Source organism: Saccostrea echinata, unplaced genomic scaffold (assembly GCF_033153115.1).
Source record: "Saccostrea echinata isolate AGI-Se365-2 ecotype Australia unplaced genomic scaffold, CSIRO_AGI_Sech_v1 ptg000041l, whole genome shotgun sequence".
NCBI classification, from domain to species: domain Eukaryota; kingdom Metazoa; phylum Mollusca; class Bivalvia; order Ostreida; family Ostreidae; genus Saccostrea; species Saccostrea echinata.
In genome coordinates, this window is record NW_026889790.1 from 3134182 (window position 1) to 3149765 (window position 15584).

General features: G+C 35.0%; 1 protein-coding gene across 1 annotated transcript; it reads right to left on the bottom strand.

Annotated features, from left to right (window-relative positions):
• Window positions 1–1199: 1199 nt before the first annotated feature.
• Window positions 1200–15584, bottom strand: LOC133200771 (transient receptor potential cation channel subfamily A member 1-like). The gene is made up of 26 exons (XM_061336560.1): window positions 15324–15584; window positions 12030–12186; window positions 11757–11932; window positions 11534–11641; window positions 10312–10420; window positions 9923–10020; window positions 9788–9835; window positions 9506–9694; window positions 9204–9404; window positions 8878–9041; window positions 8633–8797; window positions 5827–5941; window positions 5466–5632; window positions 5235–5319; window positions 5079–5138; window positions 4894–4989; window positions 4722–4792; window positions 4426–4585; window positions 4236–4325; window positions 3828–3997; window positions 3006–3135; window positions 2560–2754; window positions 2328–2396; window positions 2085–2192; window positions 1904–2004; window positions 1200–1774 (listed from the first exon to the last, which is right to left on the bottom strand). The coding sequence occupies exons 1-26, from the start codon at window positions 15582–15584 to the stop codon at window positions 1516–1518; spliced, it is 3552 nt and encodes a 1183-aa protein (XP_061192544.1). The 3' UTR covers window positions 1200–1515.

Below are 15584 nucleotides of genomic sequence, written 5' to 3' on the forward strand. Positions count from 1 at the left end.
GAATTTTTTTGTATCTAAATTTGATTTACCTGTATATATAATATGAAGATAATGAACAGTATTTAATCTCAAAAGTCCAATGAAACGATACAAATTTGTAGCAGAGCAAACACGGACCTCGAAAATTAGAGGTGGAATCAGGTGCCATGCAGGAGTAAGCATCACCTGCCGACCGGTCACACCCGCCGTGTGCTCCTTATCATGATCGGGAAACAGAAACCGGAAAAATCCGTAGACAGTTCAGTGTATAAATAATGGCCTAACAATTAGTATGAAAAACGTCAGTCAGCATTTGACTCAATGATAGGTTGTATGTGCTGACAAGGTCATTGTATCGACCGAAAAACTTGCAAAAAGATGACTTCAAACGAGACTTTTGATATCCTTGTTCCGTCAACTTGTTTGTAAATAGCTTGCCTCGTTTTAGACATTGTTCATACGTAGAGCATGCTCTTGTGTATCGAATCAACTGAGAGACATAAACCCCATGTGCAGGTGATAAGGGTATATTGCTACATAAATAAGGGAAGTTGAAGATTGAAAATCTGAAGTCATCACGTTTATCATAAAGCTTGGTTGTTAGGTTACCATTAATGTTAATCATATACAGTACCACTTTTGATGAACCAGATAGGCATTTCGACAAATTATGTCTCTTCAGTGATGTTCGAGCCGAAACTTTGGAAATCTAAAATATTTAAATAAAAAAGACTTGGAAGAGCTGAAAAAGGTGCCAAAGATTGGAGCCAAATACGTTGAAGGATCAGAGTTATGCTTGAGGGAGAAAATCATTGATTTTAAAAAAAAAATTCCTAAATATTACCACCGAAATTGAATATATATCCGTATTTTCAAGCTAGTACCGAAGTACTAGGTTACTGGGCTGTAGAGACCCTCGGGGACTAACAGTCCATCAGCAGAGGCCTCGACCCAGGGGACATAATGTATATCATATACGGTACCAATTTTGATGCACCAGATGCGCATTTTGACAAATTATGTCTCTTCAGTGATGCTCAAGCCGAATGTAATTGTTAACATTATCAGACAGCAGATGTTAAGACTAGACAACCTATGTTTCATCGCAACCGTCATTTACTCCTACACTTAATTACAATGTGTATTAAAAGGAAGGACACGAAGATATCGTCTTCTTCCAGCAAGTCTTTTTTTGCTTTATTCTTAATGGGTTATGCTTTACACACTGCCTATGTTTTGTTACAAACTAAGCATCATTTAGCGATTTATACTTTTATTTATCTGGCAATCACAGAGACTGATTAGGAGAGTATCCAGAAATTCAACTTGCTATATTTTGTTAAACTTTCAAGTCACGTGTTCATAAAATAAAATAATATGACAACACCAAAGTCAGCAACACATTGTTGTACATCACAAAGACTTGGAGAGAATAGGTATTTTTGGGCTAGCCTTATATTTACTCCTGGCGGACTTTACGAGCGCATCTCGTGAGTTTTTTTTTCACACGATTGAAAAGGAATGGAATTTTAGTCATCAGCAATCAAAACTGCCTTGAATGACCGAATGTTCTGATTTTCCTTTCCACTTTGAGATGATGGCGTTTTGACGCACGAGATTCTTTTTGAGGACGTCAGAGTTCCATTTGGATGACGCAGGATTGATGATGTCAAGACTTTGTGACGTATGAACCCCTTCATCATGGTTATCTGCTTCTGTCTCGATCTCCATTTTCTGAACAATCAGTTTCAGCATGTCATAATTACGCTCCATGTTCATAGATATCTCTTTCAACCTAAGTATAAAACCGGTTCAAATGCTTAAATAATACAAATATAGATAAGTTTTTGATTGGTAGGAGGATGTAAAACTGAGTTGAAATAAATTTCAAAAAAAGTTAAAAATATAATTTTGAATCTCCAACCTATTTTTTTGCTTAAAGAGCTCTGTTTTAAGAAAGCCAGGTTCCTCGCCGCCACACATCGATGGACTTGCTGCCTCTGCTTCCATCATGTTTTTGAAAACCTACAGATAAAACTCTGATAAATTTCCTTTCAGGCGGAGAAAAAATAATAACATTATCAAACCAGAATTAAGCATATTACCTTGACCATTTTCCCACACTTATTGGGATATTCTTTGTACTTCATTTTGTCTACCTTCTCTAGAAGTCTGGCCGGTAGACGGCGCTCCAGTTCTGTGTGAAGCTCAACCTACATATATTTAGATACAACACATTAATAAGCAACCTCATAAATCAAAATAAAGGATTATATCTGAAATCAAGTAATAAATGTATTAGGAACTATCAGGAAATCGTACAAACTTAAAAAATAAACGTGTTTAACCTGCATGGCCAGTCGTTTCAGAGTTGCAGTTCTCAGAACGGCTTCAATGTCACCGACAGCTAAACCAATCTACAATAGAGGATAAGATGATGTACAAAGTTCACATGGAAACATAACCTGTCTAGTGATCATGCTTTACTGATTACAAGATGGATCCACCAACGTGCTGACGAACGAATGTCAACAGCCTTTGGTATTGGCTGGGCAAAATCAATAACAACAGTGAGCTTACCAAAAGGTTGACGAGCAAGATTGGCATCAGAAGGACAAAGACAAGAAGGAAGATGATGGTGAGAGTGGAATAAGGTAGGGTGGAGGAATTATCATCAAAATAAGGCTCATTAAACGATGACATGTAATCCAACTCCAGCATCATCATTGAGGCCCGGACAATCGACATGAGAGGAGTGGAGTAGGCCCTGCTCTCCTGTGTAAAAAAGTATGAAGGATTTAGAAACGATGCAGCAAGACCATTGAAAGCCATGAAATCTTCGTGCACCCATGCATCGTCATTGGATGCGAATGAATCGGATTATATAGAGAAAACAACATTGCAGTACAAAGTTGAACCTACTATAATATACAATACATCATCCATATTTAAGTTAGAAAATCATGATAAATAACTGAAATTCATGAACAATTCAATTTTGCTGTGTGTATTCCATGAGGTCTTACCTCATGCTTTAGAAGAATGGAGAATGCCAATCCAAAGGCGACAAGAAGGATAGAGAAGACGCACACAGCCTGCAACAGGGTAGCCAGAATCTCTAGGAACATCACCACGTAAATACCAAATATATCAAACCTACATGTAAATTCAAATGGCAAATGTTATTTACATCAATTATTAATAGTGCAGGAAAGAAGTTTAGGCCTCATACATATACAGGTAGGCACATTTCACAGGAACTATGATTAAACACTCTTTTTTTTTTTATCACATTCTATGCTGACTGACGTTTTTCATACTAATTGTTAGACCATTATTTACACACTGAATTGTCGACGGATTTTTCCGTAACTTCCCGATCATGACAAGGAGCACACGGCGGGTATGACGGTCGGCAGGGGATGCTCACTCCTCCATGGCAATCTGATCCCACCTCTGATGTTTTGGAGGTCCGTGTTTGCTCTGCTCCTATTTTGTATTGTTTAATGGACTTTTGAGCTTGAATACTGTTCGTTATCTCCATATATTTCATTCTCACACTGAGGTATATATCACTCCCTCTGATTCATATATTATTCCCGCCTACTCTGACGTAATGAATACTAAATGACATTTAGAGGTCACATGAGATATAGTTGAAGCTATAACCACGGATTTGATTTGTAATTATTGATACATCATTGGAAATGTTAATATTCTTATAATTATCAAAACATATTTGAATAAAGAATACATAAAAAACATACTAGTAATCTTAGAAACTTTCCTATTAATAAGGCAAATACTTAACAATATCACCGATAGCTGACATCTTGTTGCTAACGTACCGTCGAAGAAAGAGAAGACAATTGAACCAGGCCAGGAATACAGCTATAGCTCCCGCCTCCATGTTGAGAGAGTTTGAAATATTGAACAAAACAGGGGCGATAAAAACGGCTGTGGAGACATACAACACCCACTCAAGGAGATTGTTGGCGTCTACGAAGTACCGAATACGCTGTAACAGACACACATAAGTTTGTGAGAGACAAAGAGGCTTTAGGGGTTTCGTACATGTTGGATTTGAAATTTGAGGAATTTTTTTTCTTGCAATTTTTCTCCATGGCCCATACAACTATACTTATTGTAAACAATGAATTTACGAATCAATCACACACAAAACTAACTGTTAATATTTTTTCTCCCCGTCTATCAAATCAGGAGCAAATAGAAATAATACATATCGTATTAATCACCTGCTGTGCCATCTGCACTATTTCCTTTATAATGTTGAGGATTGTGAATATAAACAAAACTCCCGTCACAAGCCGATACATGGTGCTGATCTGTGGAAAAGAAACAAGAGAGCTGTCAAGTATGTCTTTATCCTACTTTATATAATGTAGATATTGAAAAATATTAAATATTGAATAAATGGCATTTTACTTCATTTGGTTTGGTTTCTGTATGCTGTGTTACATTGTGGCTTAGATTGGCGATGGGTGCGTGTGACGTGAAATCTTTTGTGGCAAGTAATGTCAGCATAGCAAGGTATGCTACATATAGAATCAGGTTGATCGAGTGTACCCACATACCGTAAGCTCGCCTGAAAGTATACAAAAACACTAAGTATCAGATGTTAAGCTTTCAAAAATTTTAACTTTATTTCAGTCTCACTTATGAAATGAAATGATCGGCATATCAAGAAGCATTTATTTTGAGCAAAAGAATGGGGTATTTGCCATTTCATGGTGAGGTATGTTCGACATAATTTGTGAGACAGGCATTCTACTCTACCGTGGCGAACCATCATCTGAAATCAGAAACGGGAAAAGAAAATGTCTTCTTCGTATGTTTTGCATTAAAAATATGAAGAAAAAAGTCTCAGCAGCGGCCATTTGATTCGGTACTCACATTTAGAGCAAACATTGGCTGTATATCGCCGCCATTCTTTGTCACTTCTCTGACATATCGCACCGGACACTGTAGGTATTCAAAGTTGTACTCAATCTAAAAAAAAGAGTCCTTCAAAAATGACATAGAAGGGAAATGATTTCGTTCACAGAAAAGTGACGACATCACAATGCGTTAACGCTTACGTAATAATCTTTCTTATGACAATCTCCACCACCACTTGTGACGCAGCGATCCAGAACCGTCTATTGAAATTAAAAAAACGAATAATTTACATTATTTTTATTTTCATAACATCAATTATCTTTTTAAGGTATATTTAGAAAACGTTTCGCTCTTACCATACACACATCAGGTAGGTGTTTAATCAGACCGTGCATTGGGCAACCAAAGGTTTTGGAACACGTGTGTAGTACTTCGCTCCATCTAATTATAACAATACAAAGAGAAATGAAACAAATTGGTAGTATTGATCTATTTACTTCAAGAATTATTTTTTTTTAATATCTTTCTAAAGAGTATAAACTGTACAGGCAACGAAATGATAAAATATATTCCCCGAAAATTCTGACCTAGCGTGTTTAATCGCTGCCTTTGCCACAAATGCATGTCTATTCTCAATTGCAATGTCCATAAAACTCTTCTCCTCTCCATTCAAACTAATTTTTGCGCCAAGTGTCAAAAGAAGATCGACCACCTTTGATTGTCCAGAACGTGAGGCAAGATGTAAAGCCGTGTCCTACAAGAAGAAAAACAGCTGTTTTTAATTAAGTACCAAAATTATCTGCATAAAATGTCCAGCGATTGTATAACATATTTCGTATTTCTTGCTATTGTACGTTTTATTGAAGGATGATCAGTTTAGAAAGAGTCACCAGTTTATCTTTTCTTAAAAATAAAACAGACCCTCCAAAACAGAACAAATTCTTGTACCCCATTTTTGTTTTTGACATCGAGTATGTTGGCATGGACACTAAGAAGAGCCCGGATGCACTTGGTATACCCGTTAATGGCTGCCATGTGGATTGGAGAGTTGTCATCGTGTGCTCTGAAAGAATAAAAATAGGATAGATAGGTAGCAAAATACTTCCTCCCTACTTTGAATCGATATATCCCTTTGAACTCGAAGAAAAATACACCACAGAGTCTGACACATCTGTTTCATGTTTCGATATTTTACTAGAACACATTAATGCAAACTAAAAACAAAACTTAATGATACACGAAATGATTTCAACTTTTCTATCGTCAACTGCCCTTATTTATTTAGCAACAAACCATAATATAACTACTTATGGAGTTTATGTCTTCCACTTGATTCGATGAGCAAGAGCGTACCCTACGTACAACAATTTCTAAAACAAAGTAAGCTATTGTCAAATAAGTTGATGATACAAGAATATCAACGGTCCCATTTAAACTCAACATTTCATAAATTCTATGGTCGATACAATGACACTGTTAGCAAATACAATCTAGCGTTTAAATGTTGACTGACGTTTTTCATACAACTTGTTAGGCCATTATTTTCACACTGAATTGTCTACGGATTTTTCCGTCTGCCCGATCATGACAAGGAGCACACGGCAGGTATGACGGTCGACAGGGGATGCTCACTCCTCCATGGCACCTGATCCCATCTCTGATATTTTTAGGGGGTCCGTGTTTGCTCTGCTCCAAATATATATTATTCCAGTGGACTTTTGAGCTTGATTACTGTTCGTTATCTTCATATTTCAGTAGTACTATTTTCCCATATAAACAAATGGGGGTAATATGGATAAACTAACCTTTTGCCTATGCTGGATTGGTACGAGAGTACTGTTAAACCATTAAAGACTTTTTAATGAAGATTTATTTTTCTGTTTTAAAATTATAGTATGTAAATACGATTATACCAATAGTCTTGGTAGGAGGTTTTTAATTATTTTAATTTTGTTTACGTCCTTGTACTAAATGGATTTATCTTTTCAATAATTGCTGTAAATAAATTAAGTTTTATAATGATGGATATGAATACTTAGTATATGTTAAGCGTAAATCTTATCTTAAAAAGACCTATTAAAACTGAGAACAATTTAAGGGTAAAATACTTAATATAATGTCTAAATATACTTGCTTTAAATACTGAGTAGTTGCTCTCATAACCGTTCCAATTTCAGAAACATATGATCGATTAAATATCATACAGTTTCTAGCTTGTGATTTATGACATATACAGAAACCGAAATTAAGACTGTCTTTGACATGTTCTTATCAGAGATATAACACGTCTTTAAAAATAGGTTCTTATTTGGGGGGAAAAGGTTTCTTATTCTCCCTTCAGCTGCAGGACTGTAAATTGTGCTCACGCGTTCAAACTGTGCTATTGATATAATTTGACCCACAATCCTTATGTTATAATCTGACCTAATAATCAAATATTTGTACAAATGTCAAACGGAAATTCATGACGATATCAACACGTTTATGGTTATGTATGACTTCTTTTAAGCACTTGTTCTATGCTGTCTAGATTAAAATTCACAACCCAATAAAACGCAAGGACACTTGATTTTCACTCTTAACAAACACTGATCTTTCATTGATCATTGGTAACCCTACATGAATTATTGCGACTGATATTGTAACTTGGGATTTAGCACAGTCTCAAGTGTTTGGAATACGATTCCATTTTAAAGTGATTGTATCTTAATTACTTTTCAAGTACGAGGTAAATATCTTCTCACCCCGAAATGAAATAAGGTGAAAACTGAAGAGACTATATATTTTACAATCTATATCAAATATGGTAAAAACAAAATTTTCTGCAATAAATCGGAATACTTTAGCATAGTGTATGTGAACAGTTTAAGGGTGATAATACAGCAATTACATATCTTTCGCTAATTCGCAGTAAATCTGACTTACTGTTTTAAAACTTAGCTGATTAATTCATCAAAATATTAAGTTAATAATGAAAAAATGCGAAGATAACGAACAAATGAACTATCGTATAAATCTAATGAACAAAACAAATCGAGAACAGGGCAAACACGGGCCCCTGGGAACTGTAGAGGTGGGAACAGGTGTCACGGAGGAGTAAACATCCCCTGTTGACCGGTCACACCCACCGTGAGTCCTCTGTAGTAATTAGATGCCTAGGAGGAGTAAACATCCCCTGTTGACCGGTCACACCCGCCTTAAATAATTATGAAGTATACGGAGTACTCCGTAGTAAAATTTAACATAAAAGCAATGACCCACTAAATAGTATTAAACATGTCAACAAAAAAATACGACCCAATGATAGGTTGTATTTACAAATAAGGTCATCATAACGATCGTAGAATTTGCAAAACGCTGACTTGAAAGTGGGTTGTTGAAATCCTTTAAACATCAACTTATTTGTCAGTAGCTTGTCCCCGTTTCAAAATTGTTTATATTCAGAGCATCCTCTTGCGTGTCGAGTCAGTTGGGAAACATAAACACCATATACAGATGGAAATGCTGAAGTCATCCGTTTGTCATACATCAAAAAGATATGAAATCCTCCAACGTTCAATTCTTACCCCGTTACGGTATTACGGGCATTTAGGAGAAGGTGCCAATATATATTAAAGTTTGTACAGGTGTGCGGCTTTTTTTATGAAGACAGAAATCAGCAAGTTTCAAAATAACTCAGAATGTACTTTGGAATTTTGTAGATTTTGTGATTTGCTGCTCAAATTGTGACTTATGCGTAATCTTTGTTAAATACCTTGTGACACATGCTCCTTTCTGCATCAGGAGATTGATAATTTTGACATGGCCATTGAGTGCCGCTAGATGAAGCGCCGTAAAGCCGTCACAGTCTGATTCATTTATGATGTTTGGTCCTAGCTTACTGTCCAGTAATCGTCTGCAAGTGTTGTAACGACCATACCTACACATATATAAATCAATTGTCATTTTTGGAAGATTCTACATGGATATTTTCAAATGAGTTCACTTGAGTAGTCCTACCTTGCTGCAAAGTGGAGAGGAGATTGCTTATCCTTATTCTTAGGGTTGACAATTGCTCCAAGTTCAATCAGGTCATCCAAGGCTACAAGGTATCCCTCTTTTGAAGCATAGTGTAATGGTGTACAGCCGTAATCATCCTTCTCATTCAACAAGTTTTTAAAATGCTGGAAAGACACATTCAAAGATATGCATAATCTTATATTTCACAATAAACATTTCATCAAAAATACCATTAGGATATTTCTTGACTGAATAAAAATTCACAAGAAAAGCATCTAGGATGTCAAGCCAAAGAAAAAAGGAAAGTGTGTATTCACTTGACGTACTTTCATACTCTCAACACCGAATTGGTTAAGTTTACCGCCATATTTGATGGCAAGGTGAAAGAAGTTTCTATTTTTATTGTCTTTGAGAGAGATATTGGCGCCATTTTCCAGCAAAAGTTGCACTGTCTTCCATGCTCCCTTAGATGCCGCTAGCAAAAGTGGTGTTCTATCCAGGCAATCTCGGGCATTAACCTCAACACCCTTTCAATTTAAAAAATAAACACAAATATTTTTATAACGAGCAATGGGTGTCTTCTTCATTATCAAAGCAGACCATATTTGATAAATAAAATGGACTCTACTTCTTCAATTAGAAACTTGACGACTGCCACGTGATTGAACAGCGCCGCCCTGTGAAGAGGTGTCATTTGTAATATGTCTGTCATTTTGCTGGCAATCATGAATTTTTCAGGCTGTAACTTGCGCATGATCTGGATGATGTTGAGTCCGCCCTGAGCGCAGGCAAAGTGTAGAGCAGTGGACTTGTCTTCCTGAAAACAAAAAAGTCGTTCAGATTTCATACATGATTACCCAACTGTATCAGTTTGTACAGTTTGTACAATTTAATGATGAGTGTACCTTACCTGTTGTACATCCAGACCAGCTCCAGCATTGAGACAAACAGTCACAGCCTATTAATGAAAACAAAGGATTAGAAAGAATAAAGGTATATGACCATTGTCTTTATAATGGGAGAATAACCTGCTATGACGTCATACCTCTGGGTCTCCACTGCTGACGGCGGAATGGAGCGGGGTGTTGTTGTATTTATCAGTAAAGGAAAGAACCACTTCACGGGAGTAGCCAAGTCTCTCAACTAAATATACAATGTGATGCAGAATTAAATCAAGAAGACCGTTCTCAAACTTAATTAACTGTTTCTATTTTAAATATATATAATCATCAATGACTTGTTTTGATTGAGTTTTTTAAGTTGCAAAGCATAATCAAAATGTGTGTGAACAATTATAGTTTTTATTTCCTCAAACTTTTATCCAGACAACCAAGCATTGTATGTCTGGCCATTGAGAGACATTCTTGCTTTTCTCTACGGAAATTAACTGCATATAAACTGTTTGAGGGAAGCCTAATATAATTCCCGTTTTACCATGCTTGATGAGCACTTCCAGGGTTTTGTCTGCTGCCCTTGTCGCCGCGGCGTGTATAGGGTAGAACCCATCGTCACAACTCTTACAAGGTTTGGCTCCGTGCTCTAGCTATAACACGTACGTATGTTAATTGTATTTACATATTACTGAAAGGTTGATACAGTGATTGATACAAAACTGGTAAATCATTATAATCTTTCTTAATTGTTTAGAAAGGAGTTCAATGAGAATAAGACTACCTCAATAGATACGAATCAAATTAACCGTGGATCTTGAAGAGTTACTGCTAAACAAAAGGCCAACACAGATTTATGACGGGTGATCAGAAAGGTCTGAAACTGAGTTCCTATGTGTGATGTTTTCAAATATTTTTCTCATGCAAGTTTTAGAAATTAACAACATTTGTTCAAAAATTTAGTAAGATGAATTATTTTTTTAAACTTGACAGAAAAAAAATTAGGTACAATGGACGAATTAGCTGGAACAAAGTCCCAACGATGATTTAGATCCTGCATTTATTAGCAAAATTGACCCACTTGTCAGGAAAAACCTATCAATATTCCTTCCTTCTATTTATTCTTCTTGAACTTTGAAAGCATCTGATGCCTTACATAATCATCCATACATTTTAGCTTCTTTTAAATCTGATTTAAAATTCAAATTGATTATAACAACGTATAGTGCTTTGTACGAAAATAGAATTTTTAAACAAGTCGTTTGAAATTTTCTTCAGATGTTTAATTTTTCTTTACGTTTCTTTGCAAGAAAGCTTTGTCATGTGGATCTAAGATCACCAGAATTTTTTTTCTATCTGGATATGGATTAAAACATTTTTTTCAGCATTTTTTCATAGCAAATAAATCTTTTTTCAAGTTTTGACATTGCGCCAGTTTCGCTCACCAAATTTTGATCAATCTTTGATATTGTGATAAAAGCATCAAATTGCAGAAAAAATGCTAACAAATGCATTTATGTTAAATTATAAAACATGAAAAGTTTAATTGATAAGGCTTGTGCATTATTTAATTGTTTTATAGACAGTTTCAGAACCTTCTGATCACCCTTCATTTTTTTTAATTTCCATTGTTAATTATACATCTTTCAAAAAAGTGTTTTAATGGAAATGCTTTTTGTTATAAAAACAAATTGTTAAACTTTCCAGTTAGATTTGCATGAGCATGTACATTTATGATGTAAGAGGGCAATGGCGTGATACCATACCAGAAGTTTAGCACACTCGTGTCTGTCTTTATAAGCAGAGTAATGGAGCGGTGTAGCGCCAGTTTCACCCGGCATGACAGCACTCTTCTTGTCCAAAATTAGAATTGTCTAAATAAATATCAATATTTAAATATGTGAAAAATGGTGAATAATAATACAAAAATTTAGAACATTTCAGTTGGTGTCGAAATATACCACGTAAATTTGATAAATCTGAGCTTACTTGCAGGGGTTCTAAAAGTCCCAGATCTACAGCGAGATGGACGGGTGCCATTTTGGCGTCGTTTAGTAAGGATGTGTTTGCTCCAAGCTTGATCAAAGTCTCCACTGCCTTTGTTTGCTCCTTCTCAACGGCGATATGTAACGGTGTGTTGCCCTCAGCGTCCTGCAGGTTGATGTCTGAAGTATTTCACAAATCAAGATAAATTTGATTTTTTTTTAATTTCTTGCATGGGACAATTACAGGTAATATTAATTTTACACTGAGTCTACATACCTCCCCCACGAGAAGCAATGCAGCTGATAATGTCTGTGAACCCCTGAGAGGCGGCATGGTGGACCGCCGACCATCCACGGACGTCCTGGACATTGATTCGGGATAGATCGTCATCAAGAAATTTTTGTAGGTCGGTTAGGTTTCCCGAACGTGCTATCTGTAAAAATAATTTGAATATTACTGACATCTCCACAGGGACAAGAATTTTGCACAACGGTATTTTGTAGAAAATTGTCAATCATAGTTTGGAGACAAGAGACATTATCCTTATGAAATGTATTTATAACAATATTATCGAGATCCTGATAGAAAGAAAAGCCGATTTTTCTCAGCAATTCATGTTTATTAATTGTTATATAGATCCACTCAGTGATTTTTATTTTCAAAACTAGTTTAAGTATAACTGTGTTAAAAATCACTTCAAATAATATTACCTTCCAAATTATATCCTTTAACGTGGAAAATGGATGGGCCAGCGACTTTTCATGTTCAATTTAGCTTTCAACGCTAATCAATTCATCAGATATACTATACATGTTCAGATCCATAACTTTTAATTTTAATCATGTACAATTTAAAAGTTAATATAGTAAAAACTGAAGTCAGTGGATATTGTGTTGTTTCAAAATACTTAAGAAAATCTTGAAATTTAGAAAATTCATTTACCATTGTGACATCCTTCCAATAGATTAGAATTCAGCATAAGAAAGACAATGTCTTTTCAAAAAAATCGTTTTTAAACAATTTTATCTCACAGGAACAAACCACGGCTAACTTGATGGTCTAAAATAATTGAGGTCGTGAAAAATGTTTCTTTTACTAAAAATGTTTCCTTTGAAATCTTACTGATATTTTTCTTCTTTTTTATATTTAATTGTGTATTAATGGACCAATGTTTGAACACATAATGCACCTCTATCGGTTCTATGGACGCTGACGGTTTGTGATGTTTACAAAGCACCTGACTTGCTTTGTTTTGGTCATAAACCTCCGCAACTGATTCGTCCTTGTTATTTAATGGTTCGGGACACTGATAACAATTCTGGGTAGGACATGATAGTGGTAAAAATGTGTTCAAAACGAGGAATAAAATTCAGGACATGCATTGTTTGGAGCTGGCGGAAGTCTACAATATTCTATCTATTAACACGGGTTCTGTAATGGGAAACGCAACTAATTATAACGAAATTAGATTTCAAAGTTATGTAATTGATTTATTTCAGATGACCAATATTAAATAAGAATGTATAATTCTGTAACGAGTTTAATTGAATTCGTCAATTTATGAATTGTTCTGACCGAATACCTGTATCGGTTATTGACAATTACTTACCTTTAAATTGCTAAAGCACTAATATATACACATATAAACGTATGCTTAAGATTATCAAATCGTTCATGCAAAAAGGAGGTCACTCGCTGGTTTACACGGAGTTAATTATTTCTTATATATACTCAGTAACAACCACATTTCTTTACCTATATCATCGTATCAAACGTGTTCATTCTCAGTATATATATGTAAAGTTTTCTAACCTGTTCGAAATCTTCGTTATTTTGGATATTTGGTTCAGAGTTTGTTGCGTCACCATTGTACACAGGATTTAATAAGTTTATTCCCACTTCCCCTCGGGTTTCCTCCGTTCTTCCACGACGGAGAAGTCGGGGTAGAGAATATCTCCGCCTCTTAACCTGGGACATACTCAATATGATCCTAACAGGATTTACATTTAAATCAAATGACACGCATCAGATCTTTGAAAATTGTGCACTCGGAATTAAAAGGGTTCCGTTCGTGGGCAGGTTGTCAACATTTAGGACAATTTTTTAACAGAAAAAGTCTTTCTCTCGAAGCAACTGTAATTGAATGAGTGATGGAATGTGTAAATATGCATGAAGTACAGATAGGAAAACTATGTTTTCAAACATACTTACAGAGTTAATCGACCCTACCTTGATTTCATTAGGTCATATTAAAACAATTTAAATCATATATAATGATTAAATAATTAATTACATACTATAAATTGATCCGTATTAAGGATATGAAAGAGAGGTGATCGCAATTTTCTTTATTCTCCACCAACATAATTATAAATATTTAAATTATTTATGAACACATTCTATACTCATTTTTATGCAGATAAGTAAACTTATACAAAGACATACTTGTATTTAATTCAAAGGGTTCTTTGTAAAAATTGCTTACTTTTGTGCAGTTTCCGAACCTGCTTCTAATGAGTATGAAAGATACCTGTAGATTCGCTGTATCTGTTCTGAATTTGAGTTAAAACACAAACCTGTTAACAGTGAATTCTTTTGCTTATGTTTATACAAGAAAGCTCAGAATTCTGGTTCTTATTCCGTATCACTGGGATATTTTACATTGTTTCATAGAGCTTGTCACCTTTAAGAGTAAGGCTTAATGTACACTTCTTGATAAAACTTTGACAGCTATGCCGATATTGGATTTTTGTTCAAAAGATAGCGTCCGATTTTTTCCTCAGAAAAGGATATAAATAATGCCTGTCACATTCATTCAAAATATGTAACAGTACTTTCTTGAAGGGTCCTCACTCCGATAATTTACATTGAAACTGTTTTCATATGATATAGTTACAATCTTAAGCTTTCATTTAACTAAATTTCTTGATGAATTCCATATCTGCACTATATATTTGATTATATCTAGATAATTTCAGTTACTTGATTATTTTCTAATACTAATTTAAAAAAAGTTTGTTTTTATTTCATGATACAAATTCAGATTACGGTCTCTTTTCAGGTGATTCTGATTTTTTAATTGATTCTATAAGTTTATCCCGATTTTCTTTCCATATTTTAAAAGTGAATTTAGCTTTATATTTAACAATTTCTTCTTCCCCTACAGATTCCAAGAGCTGATTATCTTATTTTACATTGATCTGGTCTTCTTTACAGATCCCTCAGGGTGCACGTTTCTGGTTTCTTACCTTACAAATTCTACTAGGTAGTTCTGCTTCTCTTATCCCATAGATAGAACATGCTAATTCTATAAAATGAGCCTAGTTTTCTTATTTTACAAATTCTAAAGATTAATTCTGGTATTATTTTTAAAATACAGATTCTTAGTTTTTCTTACTATAGAGATTCTATGATTTTGTAGGTTTCTTACCTAAAGTTCATTAAGGTTTCTCTGATTTTCCTACTTTGCAGACTCTCTATTCAGGTGATTGTGGTTTTTTCTTGCCTTCCAGGTGTTATAAAATAATTATGATATTCTTACCTTACGAATCATTTAAGGTGATTCCTTACCTTACAGATTTTATAAGGGCTTTCGCTCATCAAACACACTTTACTTTGCTCCGTTCCCGGGTTATCCCCAGTAACATGTCCTTTGACTTCATTGTCCTTAACATTTTGTTCCCTTTTATGATTCTCAGAAAACACTTGTTTTCCCATTAGATTCCTCTTTCTGAAGAACTTATATTTTGGTGAAGTTTTCCACTTTGATTTGGTCACTAGTTCTATTAAACTGTTGTTCGGGGAGTCTGCTACACTATCAATCTCGGTCAT

Coding starts and splice junctions, on each gene's coding strand:
- LOC133200771 (XM_061336560.1), bottom strand. CDS start 15,584: ATGACCGAGATTGATAGTGTAGCAGACTCCCCGAACAACAGTTTAATA. Junction 4,990..5,078: donor GTCATAAGAAAGATTATTAC/GTAAGCGTTAAC, acceptor TCTTTTTTTTAG/ATTGAGTACAACTTTGAATA. Junction 2,397..2,559: donor TCTTGCTCGTCAACCTTTTG/GTAAGCTCACTG, acceptor CCTCTATTGTAG/ATTGGTTTAGCTGTCGGTGA.